The sequence below is a fragment of the Candoia aspera genome, chromosome 1, assembly GCF_035149785.1.
Source record: "Candoia aspera isolate rCanAsp1 chromosome 1, rCanAsp1.hap2, whole genome shotgun sequence".
Taxonomy (NCBI): Eukaryota; Metazoa; Chordata; class Lepidosauria; order Squamata; family Boidae; genus Candoia; species Candoia aspera.
In genome coordinates this window covers 18,903,044-18,917,231 of record NC_086153.1, presented here as the reverse complement: position 1 = coordinate 18,917,231, position 14,188 = coordinate 18,903,044, and the positions used below count along the sequence as shown (strand labels likewise).

At 41.7% G+C, this 14,188-nt stretch overlaps 2 protein-coding genes across 2 annotated transcripts in view; one reads left to right on the top strand and one right to left on the bottom strand.

The window, feature by feature from the left end:
- The window catches only part of TYW1B (tRNA-yW synthesizing protein 1 homolog B), a 29,860-nt gene extending 27,435 nt beyond the window's left edge, over positions 1-2,425 (bottom strand). Inside the window, exons 1-2 of the mRNA XM_063298721.1 lie at positions 2,240-2,425; positions 103-242 (exon numbers count right to left, since the gene is read on the bottom strand). Coding sequence (XP_063154791.1) covers positions 103-242; positions 2,240-2,243 — 144 coding nt within the window. The 5' untranslated portion in view covers positions 2,244-2,425. The remainder of the gene's footprint in view (positions 1-102; positions 243-2,239) is intronic.
- Positions 2,426-3,203: 778 nt separating this feature from the next.
- On the top strand, positions 3,204-12,937 carry SBDS (SBDS ribosome maturation factor). The gene is made up of 5 exons (XM_063298709.1): positions 3,204-3,419; positions 6,018-6,147; positions 7,001-7,201; positions 9,163-9,327; positions 11,384-12,937. Exons 1-5 carry the CDS (start codon positions 3,292-3,294, stop codon positions 11,510-11,512), a joined length of 753 nt encoding a protein of 250 aa, XP_063154779.1. The 5' UTR covers positions 3,204-3,291; the 3' UTR covers positions 11,513-12,937.
- The last annotated feature ends 1,251 nt before the right edge of the window (positions 12,938-14,188 follow it).

The following is a 14,188-nucleotide window of genomic DNA, read 5'->3' as shown; positions in this document are numbered from 1 at the left end:
TGCTGAGCAGTCTGGATGCCACCACAGAGATTCCATCATCTTTCCATCAAGATTGAAGGTCTCAGAATTGAAAATATTAGACCTAATGAGAGTCAAAGTCACCTGCTCTTTGGCTTTGTTGAGGAACTGGAAGCAAATCCAAAGGCTGATTCCAAAAGCTGCACATGAATAGAGGTAAAATCGGTTTAGCCACAGGAAAGTTAAGTGAGCATGGAGATTGTCCCATGTGTCTGCAGGAGCATCTGAAACAGAACAGAACAAATTGCTACCATTTATAAAAGCCAGATATCAAGATTAATGCTCTCTAGTAAACATGCTTAGGACCAAATTAAAGTTGGCAGAATCATTATATATTCTATATATACAGATTATATTCTAATCTAATACGATTAGAATCGTAATATTGGAAAGGACCATTTAGGCCATCAAATCCATCCACCTGCTCAGCTCTGGACCCAGATTAAAGCATGGTTCATATCCAGTGGGGGAAACCCACCATCTTTGGGTCACTGGCTCCACTATTAAACTGCTTTCACACTTAAGAAGTGTTTTTGTGACATTCAATTCAAACTTAAATCCATCATTGTGCAATAATGGAAACATGAGAGAATAGACCTTGACCCTCTTTTAAATTACAAGTTTCCAGATATTTGAAGAATGCTATTATAACTCCCCTCATCTGGTTCTTTTTAAGGCTAAACTTAAGGAATTCCTTCAATCTGTCTTCACAGGGTTCAATTTCGAGTCCCCTTTCTCTGAACCTGCTCCAAGTTCCCTGAATTCATCTCAAAGTGTGGTACCCAGAGCTGCATACAGTATTCAGAGTGGGGATCTGACCAAAGCAGAACCGAGTGGAATTATTTACTCTGATTTGGAAATTAAATTTCTGTTGATGCAGTCCTAAAATTGCATGTGCCTTCTTCGCAGCCACTGCATGTTGCTTGCTCATATTCCATTTGCAATCAGTTACTATTCCAAGATTTTCTTCCACCAAGCCAGATATCCCTTGTCAGTCATGTCCTCAGTGGGGATCAAAAGAAGCAAGATGATGGTTGCAGCAAAGTGATCAAAACCCCACTATTTTTGTCTGTGTACTGGCATCACATGCACATACAAAGGAGCAGGGCTTTGATCATACTGCCACAAATACCATCTTGAGTGTTTGATTTTTGTTTCCTAAGTAATCATCAGCGTGACATCTGTTGCGGGCCCTGCTAGTTATATGATATCAACAGTTAATTCAGCTTTTTCGATGACAGGGCCCATGCTATGCTGATTGGTTTATTATAATGTTTTTATCTTGTTTTTAATCATCGTTAGCTGCCCTGAGTTATGTATTTGAGATGGGCAGCCATATAAATTGAATAAATAAATAATATGGAATAAAGTGCCACTGGAGTTCAAGCAAGCTCTCTCCTTATTAGGTTTTAGGATGGGTCTAAAGAATATTTAACCGTACCTTAATGTACTTATGTTTGAATGTATTGTTTTGTTTTCTTGTGCTTTATATTTTTAGTTATTCTTGTGCCACTGTTTTTATTGTACTTTTGTAAGTCACTCAGAGCCCTTACCAGAGTAAGCAAAATATAACTTTTATAAATTGATCAATATTTCTTCATTTGATTACTTCAATTATTACAACTAACTATATTTGCAGTGTTTTGAGTCCTGACAGAATGTTTCGTGTTTTTTTTTCCTTGGGGCAATGTTGGTGATTTATAACAGCAGAAAGACTGCAAATTTATTTGGAAGTATAAGAGTCCAATAGGAACTATGTCTGCATAATCAACATGGGATTTGACTGCAGGATTACACACTTGCAAGCAAGATCCAATCAATTTAGAGATTGGGGGTATAGTTCTATGCAGTTACAAGGGTATACTTGCACAAAAGTGCCAGCAAAAGTCCCAATAAGTATGTTTTCTTAAATTTCATGTTTGAGTAATCTTCTAAAAAATCGTCCTATTTATTTCCACAGGAAACGTTGGACTGTTTCCCTTGCCTAACCCAGCTTCTAAGTAAGCCGTATTTATCTCCTATGGAAATGATACAAACTCGAGAATTTTTAGGTTCAGATTCTTTGGCGAGCTATAGGACTTCCGTGTTAGTAAATTTGCTGAAGGTTTAGAATCTGGTCGCTTGCCAGAAACCTTTAAACGCTTTCTGGAGAGTAAACCGCATCTAAGCCAGTAAGGCTTCCTTCACAATAAGTACGCTTTTTCGCCTCCGAGTTACTTACCCATGTCTTCCCCACAAGCAGCAATTCCCGATCCTGTCAAGCGATGCTTTTCTGGTTCTCTCGGGATCGCAGGGGATCATTCCCAAACAGACCCATTACTCGCCCCACGAGCTCGCAGGCGCAGCCATTTTGCACCTTCCACCCCCGGCACGCTGGGAAGAAGACATTAACCTCTCACCGGCTGAAAAGGAAGTTTGCCCTCCAGCGCCGGTGATTGCTTCAAAACACTCTCCCACCAAAGTTTGCATGCTTTTTGTTAAGAAACAAAGGGGCATTTTCCACTTCCATCGCAGAATCGGGAGTATCGGAGAGTTTGAGAGGAGATACGAAAATCCATATATCTAAATAATACGGACTCCTGAAAGCTTCGCGTTGGAAGTTACACGATAGGGGGAAACATTAAGCCATGGTTCGTTTTAAAGAGATGGTTGGTTTGGGGTTCGTTGTGTGAATCCAGCCATCCACTGTGGTGATTAAACAGCCTTCTGGGTCTGCGTTGTATGAATAAACCACAACTGGCTAGTATAGTAAAATAAATTGTTTAAATACAATTATATGAACCTGGTCAGTGTCAGGTCCAAAATCATCCAGCAAAGCTTAAGCGATGTTCAAGGATTTTAAGACGGGTCATCCCAATCTACCGTACTGGCATTTTATTATATTTTATTATTATATTTTATTTATTTTATTTTGTTGACTTTTAAAAACACAAAGCAAAACTTCAGCTTCTTGCATTTGCGATCAACAGATATCTCCACAGAAAAGGAGTCAGATCCGTACACCTCCTTTTTATTGCGGTCCCACCTTGCAAGTAAGCCCTCTCAGCCCCGAGAGGTCACTTTTCAACCAGGAATCATTAATCCTCAGGTTTGGTTTCCCACCCGAATGAGTTTGAGGACGGACCTTCCCTCCTGGAGACCCGATTCTCGCGAGATTTTGCAACGTGTGTCGTCACAACGAAGCTCCGCTGTTGGCTCGAGTTACGTCCATCGGCAGTCGAGAGGGGACTGACCTCGCCGACGAACTGCGAGTGGCGCAGCTTCGCTTCTGTCATGGCGATCTTCACGCCGACTAACCAGATTCGCCTGACCAATGTGGCCGTCGTGCGGATCCGGCGGGCGGGAAAACGCTTCGAGATCGCCTGTTACCGGAACAAAGTCATGGGCTGGCGGAGCGGCGCGTGAGTGGGACTTGGGCCTCAAGGAGATGAACGGAAAAATCCCGTCGGGTTCACTGACATTTGAGAAAACTAAAGACTAGCCTTAAATAAATGCGTACATACATACAAAATCTAGGGTTAAATTTTTCAGTTTTGCAGCTCCTAAGTTAGCAATAGGGCTTAAAATGTTTACTTTTAAGCATGTGAAAATTGTAGGGCTTAAACTCTGAACTGTGTGGTTCAGATGCTGTTACAAATCATCTGCAGTATTTACACTTTTGTGTTCATCTTATTATCTATTAACCAGAGTTCTTGGAGCAACATAAACACCAGATTAGTATGATAAAGAACAAGCAAATAGGTCAGAAGTGTGTAGTATAGAATAAGTAACCTAAAACCAATAAGGTAGAATTTTATTTATTTCAATTTATATAGCTGCCCATCTCACTGATGTGAGAAAAATGCCTATAAAGCCTGGGATAAATTTATATCCTTTTTTATCTCTGTAATTGGATCCAGAAGTAGCTTCTGGCACTGACCAAGTGCTGCCCCAGTTATACTAAGTGGAATCATCTTTAACAGATTTCAGTCACTAAGCAGTGAATATGTGCCTCCCTTATTTCAAGCTCTCAGACTAGAGAGACAAGTTGTTACATATCATGACTTCAGGCTAGAGGTTCCATGACCCCGCCTCAGCCAGGGATGGGCAGAATTTGTCGTATTTATTCCTGGAGTATTTACTATTTGCCAGCAAAGAGGAAATTGGTCATATACTGCCTCCTGTTTGTCAGTAAGTGGTGAAAATATCATGCATTTCAGTCACTTGTGCTGCATAGAAAACCATAACTTCCTGCTTGTTTAATCGTTTTCAAAAATAAAAAAATAAAACACCATGGAGCCACTGCAGAAGGGGTAGGCAAAATTAAGCCTGCCCCACTTCCTTTCTGATCCTGTTTCACCACACAGTCCCATGTACCCATGAAGATGAGAGGACAGAGCAGCTGGAACTGCCCCATGCCCTCCCCACATCCCCATATATGTGCTAGAAGCTGGAAAATAATGGCAACTTCAAAGTAACCTTTTCCAAAGCTGGATGATACAAAGAGTCCAGTCCCTAGTAAATAAACCAGTGATTAACTTAGAGAACTTAGTATGGCTAAGGTGCTTTGCCTTAACCATGTTTTGTTCTTGTTTCATACAATATGCAGCTCTTTAAATGACTTGCCTTGGCAGATCATGCGAATGTACCCTTTTCAAAATTGTCCTCCTCCTGGCAATTATGATAAAGAATTTTACAATATGGAACTCATTCCAAAGTGAAGAATGATGCAAATCCTTTAAGTTATTTAAGTTTCTACTCCCTTGTTTGCATTGCAAGCCAGAAAAGATAAATCTGAGCAAGTGTGCAATGTATTTATTGCCTTGTAACATCTAGTCTACCCCCACCCACCCACTTTCCCTTCCAGGGGAGAATTCTTAACAGGTCCTCCTTAGAAAACTTGGTGGGCAGACTCGGTTTTGACAAGACATTGCCTGATATATTCCAGTGGCTTTAAAGGAAATAACCAGCACTTTGAATTGGGCCTGGAAAGTGGCAACCAGTACAGTGATCTTAAAATAGGTGTCATAGTATACTGACAAGGTAGTCTCACCATCTGCAGCTTTGAATTCATCACCAAGGGCAGCTCCACATAGAGTGCATTGCAATAGCCCAACTAGGTAATAATCAGGACATGAGATACTGCCTTCAGGGTATCTTGGTTCAAGCAGTGTTGAAGCTGCTGCACTAACCAAAGTTGGGTGAAGCCACTCAGGCCATGGCTTCTACCTGCTGCTTAAGCAGGAGCTGGAAGTTACAATCTCCTTTCAGTGGGAGCACAACTCCACGAGTAACTACTGGGACCAATATTATTGGGTTGCTAACTGTTTACTCCTATTGCAGCCCCATTTGGCAGGGCTGCCTTTGGACTAGTATTGCTTTCTTTAACTGATGTTTTTAGTTGATTTAGATATTTCCTAATCATTTGTGTATTTTTGTCTAACCAAATTACAAGCTTGTTGCTTGATAATATGCCATTGCCAGTTGAGATAGAATTTTGCAATTACTCACTACAGCAACCTTCCTCAACCTTTTGACCCTGGAGGAACCCCTGAAATATTTTTCAGGCCTTGGGGAACCCCTGCACATTCAGGCTCCAATATAGGCCAGAAGTTACAAAATTATTGTATTTGTTTCATGGGTAGGCCTGTATATATGCACTAACAGTGTTCTTAATCTAAAAATAAAGAATGAAACTTACCTCTTTAATCTGAAGTTGCCTGAATTTGAAATAATGTTTTAAATAAATCATGATCTCCCAGGGAACTCCTAGTGACCTCTCACAGAACTCTAGGGTTCCATGGAGCCCTGGATGAGAAACCCTGCAATACAGTAGTCTGCTTATGAGATATAGCCAGTGTAATTTGATTCCACTGCCGTAGTAATAGAATCAGAGGCAGTTTTAAATAGCAGTAGTCTGCACTGTTTAAACAAGAATATCCAAATATCTTGTCCTGGTTGTTTGCATGCAATTAGTTATCATTTTAGAATGTGTTTAACAAATAAAATTAATTTTCTAGTGAAAAGGACCTTGATGAAGTACTGCAGACGCATACAGTGTTTGTGAATGTGTCCAAAGGTCAAGTGGCAAAGAAAGAAGACCTTGTCAAAGCTTTTGGCACAGATGATCAGACTGAAATCTGCAAAACGGTAGGTAGTGAAAATGTGCAAAAATGATAGATTTTTCAAAAATGATAGATTTTCATTCTGCCCAAAGAATGGATAGTAGAAGTGTAATCCTTTTGTTTAGGTCAGCTTGGGGTCAGTATTTAGGGTACTTGAGACTGCTGAGCTATTTAAGGTGAGTTGGTTGAAATACAAGATCTGGCCCAAAATCAGCCAGGGAGCTCTCATGGCTGAAAATGGACCTCAGTCTGGGTCTTCAGTCCTAATCCAGTGTTATACTACACTGGCTCTCTTTTAAATATTACAAAAATTTATTTTTCTTTCACAGCTTCATCCCATATTGCTTGTTCTGTGGGAAGGTTGAAATATTATGCAGTTTATGCTCTGATTTAAGGATTCAGTCTTCCATTGTACTAATGTGTGTTACTTCATTACATGACTATATTTCCCTTGATATAGCCTTGTTGATATGATGGTTAACGAGCAATACTCACTTTACAGTTTTAGCTAGTAGCAGTGCTTAGCCAACTTTGGATCATCCCCAAAAGTTAACAGGGTAAGAGTTGCTTAGTACTTGGATGGTAGAGTATCAGGAACTCCCAGGTTGTAGGGTAGACTGGGAAGACAATATCCTGAAAGAATGACAAGCTCTTCTACCTTACTGCCCCAAAAACTATATGGACATATGCATGCAATAACCAAGGGTCAAGCTTGATATGAGGGAGTCATTATCTTTGCTTGTAATTTACAGAGATTCTTTAGGATAGCCATTCTTCTAGGGTTCATAAACAGTCTAGAAAGCTGAATCATGACGGTGCATGATGTACCATCTGAATTCGAAAAAGCCCAAGTCCAAATAAATTTTTCTTTCTTTCAGATCTTAGCCAAAGGGGAATTGCAGGTCTCTGATAAAGAGCGTCACACTCAGCTGGAGCAGATGTTTCGCGACATTGCAACCATTGTTGCAGACAAATGTGTGAATCCAGAAACCAAGAGGCCCTATACAGTCATTCTTATTGAAAGAGCTATGAAGGATATACATTATTCAGTCAAGCCTGGGAAAAGTACCAAGCAGCAGGTAAATGATCTCTGCAGAAGGCCACTTTGCGCCTACAAAGATACTGTAGCTTTTCTGTATATTAATTTGAAGTAACGGGACACCTGATCATCTGGGTTGAGTTGACTTGCCACTAGGTAATCAGGCAAGATGATCTATTGAAAGTTGCTTCTCTTTTTTTCTTTTGTTTATTAACTACAGAGGCCTGAAGGATGATTAAATCAGTAGATTGATAACATTAGTTGGGTATTGCATTTTGCAGAATTCCATGCAATGTCTGTTTTTAATGCAGTACAGTGCCAATCACTGTATGACTGTATGTATTTTCAAACTATCTCAGCATTTTAAAATCCTGAAGATGTTATTAATTTTGGAAAATACTAAATTCTCCATCATGCAAACTAAGGCTTTACTCTTGTACAAGCTTACAAGGGAATAAACTCACAGTGGAGAGAATTGCACTGAAAACAGTAATACAGTCCTCGATTTACAACCACAATAGGGACTGGAAAATTCATTGTTAAGCAGTGCAGTCATTAAGCGAAGCATTATGTGATCACACCCAATTTTATGACATTTTCTGCAATGGTCGTTAAGCAGATCACATAGGCATTAAGTGAATCATGCAGTTCCCCATTGATTTTGTTTGTCAGAAGCCAGCTGGGAAGGTTGCAGATGGTGATTACGTTAACCCAGGATGCTGCAACTGTTGTAAATGCATGCTGGTTGCCAACCACCTGAATTCTGATCAGGTGACCACAGAGACGCTGCAACGATTGTAAGTGCAAGGACCAGTCCTAAGTCACTTTTTTCAGTACCGTCATAACTTCAAACAGTCGCTAAATGAATGGTCATAAGTCGAGTACTACCTATAGTACCTACCTGTAACATCTGAAAATCAAAAGTGTACGTTGCTATCCTTTGTCAGATACAGTTGTCAAGACAGCAGGTTAGGCTTCTTTGGGTTTCAGTGGGAAGAGAGTTTCATAAAGTTGAAATCATTGCAAGATAGACCGTTATCTGTTTCCAAATTGTTTTGCCTGTCTTATGTTAGGGATTAGGGCTGAGTGGACTCATATGGGGAGGCATTGTTTAATTATTCTATTTATATGCCAAATTTTGCCGCTGCCCATCTCCCCCCGAAAGAGGGACTCTGGGCGGTTTACAATAAAACCATTATCTAAAACTCTTCTCCGTGATAAACAAAATAATATCAAATACAGTAACATTCTGGCATCAGTGATTCCACCAATGATTGCACCTCCAAATTTCTTTCAAAAAAAGTCAAGTTCTCACTAGCTTTTAGAAGGCCACAAGAGAAGAGTCCACTCTTGCCTCAGGAGTCAAGCTAGTGCAAAGGAGGGGAACCCTCACAGAGAATGTCCCCCATCTCTCAGTTGGAGGGGATCTTCAGCAGGTACTCAGAATCTAAGGAAAACAGTCTCTTCTTATACTCGGCTCCAGGCCATAGAGAACTTTATAGAGAACGTCCAGCACTTTGAATTGTACTTGGAAACAAACTGGCAACCCATGCAACTCCAGTAGCAACAGCATAATGTGGCAGTACCAAGACTGCCAAGCAAGCAAGCCACAGCATTTTGGACCACCTGAAGTTTCTGGATGATCTTCAGGGGCAGCCCCATGTACAATGAATTATAGCAATGTATAGGTGCTGCATTAATCTATTAAAGAATTAATGAGTCTGCCCTGCCCCACTCCTTCTCGTGCTTGCACTGCAGCTAACTCTTAACTTCTTCAGAGAAAGCAAGAGGTCTTCCCACCAGTTCTCTTTGAAAGGATGGAAGATTGCTCTGCCGCTTGTTCTTGGGCATAAAAATGTGTTCAGCAGAACAAGTGCCATATATATGGCTTTTAAAAGTATTGAACCAGAAGTGAAGAGACCCTGGTTTTCCATTTTTCTTTTTCAAGGAGGTCAGGATAAAAATGTAAAAATCAGTGCTTTGGTTTGGATTGCTCTGCAGGCTTTGGAAGTCATCAAGCAGCTGAAGGAGACTATGCAGATTGAGCGGGCGCACATGAGGCTGCGCTTCGTCCTCCCTCGGAAAGAAGGCAAGAGATTGAAAGAGAAGTTGAAACCACTGATCAAAGTAATCGAAAGTGAGGATTTTGACGAACAGCTGGAAATCGTAAGCAGCAGAGTGTCTTTCTGTTTAGGAAAAAGAGCTAGTATCTTTAGTTTTATACAATAAGGTTTATGGTCAGAGTGTTGGAGAGCAGACGTGGGGACTGATATTTACAGTGCAGTCATTCACATGATTGCTCATGAAGGAATCCTCTTGCAAGGGGATGTTTTCAAATGCATCAGCAAAAGATTGCAATCATAAGGCAGTTTGGTACATGAGCAATTAATAACTTAGTAAAAGATTGATGCACTTAGTAAAAGTGCATCAAAGATCCCATTGTGACAACATTTCCTTTTCTTCTAATTCAAACAACCCAAGAGAATTTGGCAAAGCGCTGCGGGTTAAACTGCTGAGCTGCCGATCGGAAGGTCGGCGGTTCGAAACTGCGCGGCGGGGTGAGCTCCCGTTGCTAGTCCCAGCTCCTGCTCACCTAGCAGTTCGAAAACATGCAAATGTGAGTAGATCAATAGGTACCGCTTCGGCGGGAAGATAACGGCGTTCTGTGTCGTCATGCTGGCCACATGACCCGGAAGTGTCTATGACAATGCCGGCTCTAAGGCTTAGAAACGGAGATGAGCACCGCCCCCTAGAGTCGGACACGACTGGACTTAACGTCAAGGGAAACCTTTACCTTTTACTCTCTGCATATACAGAGATCTCTGGGGAACTGCAGTGAATTGCAATCTTCAGCTTTTTACTATAGTTGTGTAGAAGTGCAATATATAGACATTCTGGTCCTATTTAGTATTGTTTCTTTTCTGTACTCCATTTAAAAAATACCTTGAAGTTGGTAAAAGTTCTAAAAGGGGCAAATCAAAATCATCAAGGGATTATAACGCTTTTTTGTGATTAAAGATTTGGTTGTCTGTAGTTTAGAAACTAAGATTGGGGGGTGGCACAACAGCTTTATGAAATTAGCCATGGAATGGTGAAGCAGCAAGAGATGTTCTGTGTCATGAGTAAGGATGGCAAGCAGGGGGCTCCCATCCAGGCTGTAAAGTGCATGTGTAGTACTGAGGAATTAGGTAGCCATTCAAAGAGAGACAGATCGGGCCCGCCTTAGTCTTTAGGGTTTATATGTCTGGGTTTGTCCCACGCTTCTTCAGTTTGTTAGGATTTTCTGTTATGTAGCAGTAATAAAACGCTAGAGACCTATTCCTTGTCTCAGCGTGGTTCCAGGCTGTTAGGACATTCTGTGTCCCACATTGCAAAAACTTGGAGTGACATCATGAGACTTATTAGCAAGAAATTCAAAACAAGGAAATGTGTATAATATGAAGGTAGTCCTTGTTTAGTGACCACAATTGGGACCGGCAACTCAGTCTTTAAGTGAAGCGGTTAGTAAGTGAAACTGCAACTGTGCTTATGATCTTACTTCAGCTTTCCTTTGCTTTACAGACCTGAGAAGGTCGTAAATATGAGATTGGTCACAAAGTTACTTTTTATCACCGTTGTAACTTCTCTGCGCCCCCCCTGCCACTCATGCGCCCCTGTGCAACCTCTCCAAGCCTTGCTGCGCCATCCTCACACCCCTGCACAACCTCGACTCTTGCTATGCCTCCCTTGCATCCTTGCACACCCTCCCTGACCCTTGCACCTCCCTTGCACCCCCATGCACCCTCCCTGTGCCTCCCTCACGCACCCTCACCTTGTCTCGTTCACACCCCCAGCCACCCACTTGCACCCTCTCCCACCCGGCAGCAGCCACTTACCTGCCTGCCAGCCTGCTTGTGAGCCGCCTGGGAGTTTCAGCTTCTTGCTGGCTTCCCCACTGACATGGTCATGGGAAGCCGGCAGGAAGTTGCCTCACCTAACAACTGTGGGATTCGGTTAACAATGGCAACCGGGACTGCAGGGATTGCTGTCACTAAGTGATGTGGTTGTGCTTTACAGCCACATTGCTTAGGGACAGAAATGCCAGTCCCACTTGAGTCATAAGTCGAGGATGAATTGTAGCTACTTTGGGAAGAAGGATGCTGGGCCCACCTTGGTCTTATCCACTAGGGCAGTTCTTTGTAAGACATGACCTTTCCAGTCTCATGTGGTGCTAATGTTGCAGGTGTGCCTTGTGGATCCAGGCTGCTTCCGGGAGATTGATGAACTGATCAGGTGTGAAACCAAAGGCAAAGGAACCCTTGAAGTGCTCAGCCTAAAAGATGTGGAAGAAGGTGATGAACGCCTGGAATAATTGGGTGCCCGTTGCTACCACTGTGCAAAGACTGTATTAAAAGGCATCCTAGAGTTGCCTCATTGTGGACTGACCTTTGCTTTTTTCAGTTTGAGGTTTTATGTAATTATTACTAGTCCTCTGCCCCTTCCCCAAACTTTGGTGGGTGGTATCAGTTGAAAGTACCTTATAACCACATCTTAGATTACCTGATAATGGAGGGATTTTACACTGAGTTTACTTCTGTGTTGGTTGTTTTGAGTGTAACTGCAAAGTGACAGTTTCATGTCAAGTGCCAAAACGCAGTTCCTTAAAAGCCAGGGGCTTCAAGGAAGGAACTGACTGCAGTCTTCAAGAATTAGCAGCATGAGCTAGTAACTCAGGTTCCCTCAAAACAAGCACAGTAGTGTCTGGTCTTACCAGCAGGATTTGTTAGCTAAGAGATAAACAGCCATTGGTTGCTTTGTATGAAGTGATTGCACAAGTATAACATTGTCCTAATGATAGAATAGCACGATTCTGTGGATTGTGATTTACAGGCCATCAGAAGAGTTTAGTGGCCATCCTTCCAGAGTCAGTCTTGGAATTTGTTCTTGAGTTCAATCCCACTCCTTACTCCAAGTGAAATTGTAAAAATACTGACCTGATACTGAAACCACAAGCTGTTCAGATAGTTTATTTTGAAAAAAAAAAATAGAATAATCTAGAAAAAAATATTAATTAGACAACCTTTTAATTCAGATAAAAGAACTAGTTTGGCTCCAGTGATGTTTTAGGCTTTTTTTGTTGTTATACTAAATTTAATATTTAAGAGTAAGCCAAAAGAACAGAGATCAGTTCAACACAAAACTCTAGGGTGACTTTGATTTCCTGTGAGTAAACTAATAGCCTGCTGTCGAGAAGAACAAAACACGTATTGCCTGATATTTATCTTTTCCTTGTAACCCTTGGAATTCATAGTGCAAACTATAAGAGAATTCTTTGAGGAAAGCTGCACTTTTTACTTCCTTAGACACTGAGTGAGAACTTTAAAGTTCTCATATCTAATACAAATCTTGATGTACAACATCACAATCATTTCTATTGTAGAATGTCAGACTTAAAGTTTGGAAATTCTTAGATTTTAAAAACGAGGTTGTATTACAGTGAATGTGTAACTTAAATAATTATAGCCTAAAAGCTGCCATTAATACACTGAGGAAGATACCAAAGCATAGGTGAGGGGATGCTTCCACAATGCCTATCCTGGACACCCCCCCCCCCCTTTTTTTCTTTTTTTAAACAAGCACCTTCCAGCTACCATCCTAATCCCCAGCCCACAAAGCTCAGTAGTTTTGTGTCAGTGGCTAATTTTTCAACTATATGACTAACAAGAACTTCAGGGTCTGTTACTCACAAAGGTTGTCTTTATACAAATAAACTTTACTGCTGCTTCCTCTTCCTCCAGACTTTTTTCTGGTGATAAACATTCTGATTTCCTGTAGCCTCACTCTTATGCACCGGGATACATGAAGTTACGTTTCTTGTTGGCTCCACTATATATTGGCAAGTGGTGGGGGGGGGAGGGAAAACTTGAAAAAGATCTCTGCCAGACATGGTAGCAGGATCATCTTTGAGTTGTATTTCCCCTGATCTTGCCCATACGTGGGAAGTAAATTATTCCATATATTTGAGTCCATCCTTTTCCAGCCTGAGTGCCCTCCAGGTGTTTGCAGTTCCTAGAATTTACCAGCCAGTGTGGTCATGGCTAAGGATGCTAGGAGTAGATATCTACAAATCCAGAGGGCTGTCAGGTTGATGAAGGCTGTTTTAGTCCTCACTATAGGACCTATATATAGCGGGACGCGGTGGCGCTGCGGGTTAAACCGCTGAGCTGTCGATCGGAAGGTCGGCGGTTCGAAACCGCGCGGCGGGGTGAGCTCCCGTTGTTAATCCCAGCTCCTGCTCACCTAGCAGTTCGAAAACATGCAAATGTGAGTAGATCAATAGGTACCGCTTCGGCGGGAAGGTAACGGCGTTCCGAGTCGTCATGCTGGCCACATGACCCGGAAGTGTCTATGACAACGCCGGCTCCAAGGCTTAGAAACGGAGATGAGCACCGCCCCCTAGAGTCGGATTCGACTGGACTTTACGTCAAGGGAAACCTTTACCTTTACCTATAGGACCTAACCCAGTTCTGCAACTGGCTTCTGACTTCATTAAGCAGAATATGAGAAACTAAGCAATGGGGACAAATGTTTTCCCTTTAAAAAAAACAACCTCATTCTGGTCCCAGCCCTTTTTCCAGCGCCATCACTGTTCCCCCATTACCTCCACAATTCAGAAATTGACTTCTGGGACCTAATTTTTTTTTTTTAAGTGACACTAAAAATATAACCACGATGCTGTAATCCTGAGTATCGGGGTAAAAACAATACTCTAAAGCTGCTCGATGCCTACTAATGTGCTCCCAGTAAGATAACCCTCACCTAACCTGAGGAACAGAGGATGAACTGAGTAAGTGAAGGCCAGGTGCCATTTCAGTGGGTCAGCTCACAAAGTATGTATCAAATGCATTCGGTTCAGAAGTTGGCTTTATTCTCCTGGGTCAGGTACTACAAGCTTATACAGTAGAAATGGCAGTTCTTTTGAATATCAGATGGCTGGTTTTCTGTCTAGCCCAGCATTTCTCAACCTTGGCAACTTTAAGAGGTGTGG

Bases quoted from the DNA above. Each gene is read 5' to 3' on its own strand.
- SBDS (XM_063298709.1), top strand. From the start codon at position 3,292: ATGGCGATCTTCACGCCGACTAACCAGATTCGCCTGACCAATGTGGCC. The intron at 6,148-7,000 runs GTAGGTAGTGAA...TCTTTCTTTCAG, and splicing joins AGACTGAAATCTGCAAAACG to ATCTTAGCCAAAGGGGAATT. The intron at 7,202-9,162 runs GTAAATGATCTC...ATTGCTCTGCAG, and splicing joins GGAAAAGTACCAAGCAGCAG to GCTTTGGAAGTCATCAAGCA.